Source organism: Hibiscus syriacus, unplaced genomic scaffold (genome assembly GCF_006381635.1).
Source record: "Hibiscus syriacus cultivar Baekdansim isolate YM2019G1 unplaced genomic scaffold, ASM638163v2 tig00117034_pilon, whole genome shotgun sequence".
Taxonomy (NCBI): Eukaryota; Viridiplantae; Streptophyta; class Magnoliopsida; order Malvales; family Malvaceae; genus Hibiscus; species Hibiscus syriacus.
Genome location: NW_024063533.1, coordinates 6,409,193 through 6,414,903, shown reverse-complemented (window position 1 = coordinate 6,414,903; position 5,711 = coordinate 6,409,193). Strand labels below are relative to the sequence as shown.

General features: G+C 35.8%; 1 protein-coding gene across 1 annotated transcript; it reads right to left on the bottom strand.

The window, feature by feature from the left end:
* Positions 1-919: 919 nt before the first annotated feature.
* Positions 920-3,038, bottom strand: LOC120196679 (L-ascorbate oxidase homolog). The gene is made up of 6 exons (XM_039198422.1): positions 2,846-3,038; positions 2,647-2,756; positions 2,293-2,563; positions 2,111-2,210; positions 1,313-2,024; positions 920-1,233 (listed from the first exon to the last, which is right to left on the bottom strand). Exons 1-6 carry the CDS (start codon positions 2,990-2,992, stop codon positions 957-959), a joined length of 1,617 nt encoding a protein of 538 aa, XP_039054353.1. The 5' UTR covers positions 2,993-3,038; the 3' UTR covers positions 920-956.
* Positions 3,039-5,711: the final 2,673 nt, after the last annotated feature.

Below are 5,711 nucleotides of genomic sequence, written 5' to 3'. Positions count from 1 at the left end.
GCAGAAGTATGCGAAAAATGTATCAAAAACCATAAGAAACGTGTCACAATAGCAGAAAAAAAGCGTTCCACGAGAGCAGAAGAAAAACGTTTCACAAAAATAGAGAAAGACGTGTCACAAGGACATGATTAAAATTGAAAAAACTCAAGAAAAAAATAAAGAACATAATAAGAAAAATAATAATCATCGATGGTTAACAATTAATATTAAGATTTGTTCCGTCAGGTAAATAAAAATAAAAAAGAATGTAGAAAGTGACACAAAAATATTGAGAGGATATTTAGGTCAAAGGAGAGAGAAACCCTCAAAATCACATTGCACTTTTATTAATAAATAATATATTATTTAGATAAATAATTTTTTTATTTCATGTATTAATTTTTTATTATATAAGCTTTATCATTATCATTTATCTCCTACACTTATATTATAAATATGCAATTTAAGTGAAGGAAAAAAAACAATGAGGATTTCGTTTTATATTCTTCTCAATTCCTCTACACTTTCATTCTAGATTTCCTTCGTTTATAACACTATTATAATATTTAAAAATCTAATTTAAAACTTATAGGTCAATTGAACTTTAATTTTTTAAATCAAATAAATAAAAAAATAATTTATAAAACTAAAAACAATGTCACACTAAATTTAAAAAATTACAAACATTCTTAAAAAGGATAAATTATATTAATAAAAAATTATTGAAAATCGAGACATTCAAGGATATAAGTGGCATGCACCACGTTATTTACATACTCCTAAAGAAGAACTCGTTATTGTGATTTAATAGAAATAAAGAAAATCTAGCAATAGCTAGGACACTAAATTTAATCTATAATTGAAACAAAGTCCCCCACTTTTCTTTTTCCTAACAATCACACCCTCGTGACTGATATTGAAGGGGGTAAAAAAGAAATTTAAAAAATAGATTACATAAATATGATATTAATGGTGTTCTATAATTGAAGGGCCTTGCCACAAAGTAATGCATTTGCAGGGATGTCGGCCTCAGTAAACAAGCTCTTCTCGTCGTTCCAAACTCTAAGATAAACTTGTTGCCCTAAATACCGCTTTGACCAGTTTTGTGACCTCAAATTCCACATTCCTTTGTTGTCCAATGAAACCAAAATTGCAGTCCAGCCTAATGGATAAACCTGAACAGTGTGCCTAGGTATTCCATCAACCAGGTTGTATCGTCTTCTTAAGCCAGTTGTCCAGTTGCCACCGCCATATCTGAAATTTTAAAGAAACGTGTAAAATGTTAAACTACTGCACATACATACATACACATATGTTTATATTCAAAGCATACCCGACAACATAGAAGCTGGAGCCATCAAGATGCCAAGACTGGGTGATGGATTCAGTGTTTTGGAAAACAATCTCAACAAAGTCATGGAGGGTGAATCCGAAGACCGAAACACCCAAGACTTGTGGAATTGGAGAAGGAGAATCCTTGATGTTGTTTAAGCAGAAGACACCAGTGATGTTAAACCAGTCTGCAAGTTTCAATGGAGTAGTTGGATCCACGTAGGATATCCCGTTCACAGCATATCGCAACTTGCCATTTATTTGGGCTTTTGCATTAGCCAAAACAAGTGTCCTCATAATATTTATTTGCCCATAGTGGAATGATCCTTGAGGATTAGGCCTAGCTGCATTTGCTGTCAGGTTCAACCTGATGGTTCTTGCTTGTTTCATGGACCAGTGAACGTGGTACGTTGGGCCGACTGGCAATGGCAAGGAGGCTGGAGTGTTCGAACCGATATAGCGAAGAATACCGGTAGTGGTGAGGATTGGCTTGGTGAAACGTGTTGAAGCCACAATGAAGTAGTCCTTAACCGACCAACGTAAGGTAACCAAAACAGCAACAGATTGACCGGGATGAATATCAAGGGACTCATACACCTCCTGCAAACTATGACTTCCTTCAACTTCAATAAGTGTCATCGGATGACCCTGGATCCTGAAGTTAATTGATGTTGATATACCCACATTTGTAACCCTAACTTTGTATGTTTTCCCTGTAATTTAGTAGCAAAATTCAGCATACATGTATAGCACAATCCTCTGTTTTCCCCCAAACAAAGCAAAAAAAAGGCTAATTTACCTTTCTGGCCAGTGAAACTGTAAGAGTTAATAGCACCATTTATGAGAAGGCCATCTGGCAGAGGAAGATCCAAGCCTGAATCCAACCTTTCCTGTAGGGCCTGTTTGAAAATCAATGTGTAATTGGTTAGAACAATTGGATTGGAGGGCCACTGCAGATGATACTGTTGAAAAATGGTATACCTTGGAGCCATTGATGTACCAATCACCAACAACGAGAGTTACATCCCCATCAGGTTCAGGGTATGGGATTGAAATCACAGATCTTTGATTAACGTTGATAGCTCCAAAACCACCAGAGGCTCTATGCATTAAAGTTGAAGGATAGTACATGTAGGATCCAATTTGATCCTTCAACTGGAATTTGTATGTCCAATTTGTGTGGGGAGGGATAGGGCAATTGGTTCCTAGCACACCATCTTGCCATGTCGTTCTCCTTTGCTTTATTCCATGCCTATTTTCCAAAAACAAAACTAGGGTTATCAACCTTTCACACATAACTAAAACATCGTCACAAGTCAAGTAACATCAACTAACCATGTAAAGAGGAAGGGTTCGTCTAATTGATTGATGACATTAACAATTATGTTGTCATTGGTCACAGCTTCAATTGCAGGTCCAGGAAACTGATTATTAATAAGAATAACCTGCAAATTTTTAACAGGAAAATATGAACATATGTGTATGAACATTATTAAGATTCTTGAACAAAAATAATGAAAGAAAAGAAATCAACCTGTTGGGGTACACCAAGAGGAGCCCGAATTCCATAAGTGACTTCCCAAGTATAAAACCTATATGGATCTTCTGCATTGGTGCAAAAGAAGACACCAAAGCAAACAACTATTCCAAGTAAAAACTGGAGCAGAATGGACTGTTTCATCGTTTTATCTGACTGTTTTCTCCCACTTGAATCTTGTTTGCCCTAATGAACACTGGAAGAAGAAGAGGGTGGAGCTGTGTGGGGAAAATAAGACGTCCTTGTATGTACTTATATATGTAAGTGAAAAGAGAAATTGGGTGTTCAGATGGTGAACATGACAACATGCAGAAGTTCTTTTGCGGCGCACTTCATGCTCAATACAAACTCTATGAGCTTTCATAACTCGTTTACAGAGAAATATTCGCAAAAAATAAACTTATATTACCATTCTAAATTGCTTACAATTAGTTGCCAACTACGTATTAGTTCAGACATTGGATATATTTGAAGATTTAAACTTGTATTATTATTATTATTATCCTTGAAAACAAAAGAGCAGTCCAAAATGTAATCCTTATTAAATACAATTAAAATCATATAATTATTTTTTTAAAAAGAAAATATTAATTATGGGGAGTTTATTTCGGATGTGGAAGCGTGGAGGAAGAGGAAAGGAGGAAAGATGTAATGAAGCGGCAACGGCGCAGCCGTGTACGGATCGCAATTCGGTGTTATAATATTAAACAATTTTGACTTCCAATTTCCACCAATATTTGAATAAATTAATCATAAATTAATCCAAATGAAACGCGGAGGGAGAAATCGATTTTAATTGTAGTCTAGAGGTTGCCTGTACATTGGACTAAAATATTAAATTTGAAAAATATACTATAAAAAGTCACCATCGTTTAAAAAATGAGCTGGACCTATTATTTTTATTAGAGAAAATAATCTCAGTGACCAAAAATCTCATATAATATACGATTTTAACTAATTTTTTTCGGATTTGCCAAAATGACCAACAAAATCGCAATGCGATCGCTAATTCGCAACGCGATCTCCATTATCGCAAATTAGTTTCCAGATTCGCAACGCAATTATGACTATCGCAATGCGATTTTTCAATTTCGCGTTGCGATTTTCCCAATTCGCAATGCGAATAAGTAAATCGCAACGCGATACTGACTTTCGCAACGCGATACTTACTTTCGCAACGCGATACTGACTTTCGCAACGAGAAAATACATAATCGCAATGCGATTTTCAAAGCGCCATTAGTATCGCAACGCGTATTTTATTTTCAAATTCCAAACACGAATATTAATATATTGGAATACTGAACCGTCCATAGTATATCCCGTAATCGCAACTCAGTCCCATCTCCATCTCTCACTCTCTCACCCATCTCCGACGAAATCCGTCCCCATCTCCGACGAAATCCGTCTATCTCCATCTCTCAGAGCCACCCTCACAATCAGAAATGGAAAATCAACCAAATCAACCACCGAGGGTTAGTTTTTTTAATTATTTTATTTTTGAAATTTTTGCATTATTATTAGGTTTTTCATATTGAAATTGATGATAAGTTTACTGGTAATTTCAATAATAGATTAACCATTTCACTTAGATTGCTTATTAAATCAACCGAGAATCGCAACGCGAAATGAAAATCGCAACGACAAAATCGCAACGCGATTTTAGTTTCGCGTTGCGATTCTCTCGTTGCGATAGTCAAATTCGCGTTGCGATAGTCATTTTCGTGTTGCGATTTTCATTTTCAGAAACTATTATTCTTCTGCAAATTGAAACTTGAATGAATTGCATTACTTCAACCAAAAAACAAAGACAAATACGAAATTCACAGTGTTGCAAATTTAAGTTTGAAGAATAAACTACTACTCTTTATGTTTATTATTGTTTTTGGTATATCTAACTTAGTATGTTTATTGTTTTTGTAAAACTTTTATTCGGCTCAATTGACCTTAAGAAATAAAGTCAGCCTGGCCAAAATAATTGCGTCGAAGCTTTCACCTGCATAAAGAAAAATGTTTGAGGATACTTGCTTCGGGCCATGGCTGAAAGTACAACATCCCGGTGGAGATGCGATGTTGACACACATGTTTCTTCAAACCATGACTAGCGATCTACCAGATACTATACAACGTCGTGATGAAGAGTTATGGTTTGATTTTCCACCGGCGTATACGTGTTTTGGGCGGGAGGAGTTTTGCTTAATCACCGGTCTACGCTTCGGACACGATGATGTAGGTCGGTATACTAGACACATTACCCGCCCATCATGGTTATCCCGGGTTTTTCCTGAGCTGGAGAGGCCAAATCTACACGTGGAAGACCTGACGAGATTATTGAATAAGAAAGATGGTTTTACTCGGATGGATGACGTCGATGTTGTCCGAGTATGCCTTCTAATACTTTTGCATGCCGGCTTTTTAGGCAGAGAGGCCAGACAACCTATTCCGAATGATCTAATCAAATTGGTAGAAGACCTAAATGCGTGGAACCTGTTTCCATGGGGCTCGTATTTATGGAAAGCTACATGGAATAAGTTATCGTCTGCCTTGGATGATCGAAAAAGTTTGCATGGCGATGGTTCCAAATACACTTTGACAGGCTTTATTTGGGCCTTTAAGGTAAGAATTTTTATATAATGTTTCCAAAATTATAAGTAATTATTTAACAATTACTAATGTTTGTTATTATATTGTTTGTAGATTTGGATATTTGAGGCCTTTCCCGCCATGAAGACATATGCAATAAAAACTTCAAATGATATTCCCAGGGCTATTTCCTGGAAGAGGAAACGAACCTTGCAATGGAAAGATTTACTACGGTATACGACAATAAATAATGTAAGTTAACATAAATACTACCATATGTT

Bases quoted from the DNA above. Each gene is read 5' to 3' on its own strand.
- LOC120196679 (XM_039198422.1), bottom strand. From the start codon at position 2,992: ATGAAACAGTCCATTCTGCTCCAGTTTTTACTTGGAATAGTTGTTTGC. The intron at 2,757-2,845 runs GTTGATTTCTTT...AAAAATTTGCAG, and splicing joins CTCTTGGTGTACCCCAACAG to GTTATTCTTATTAATAATCA. The intron at 2,564-2,646 runs GTTAGTTGATGT...TTTGGAAAATAG, and splicing joins GAACCCTTCCTCTTTACATG to GCATGGAATAAAGCAAAGGA.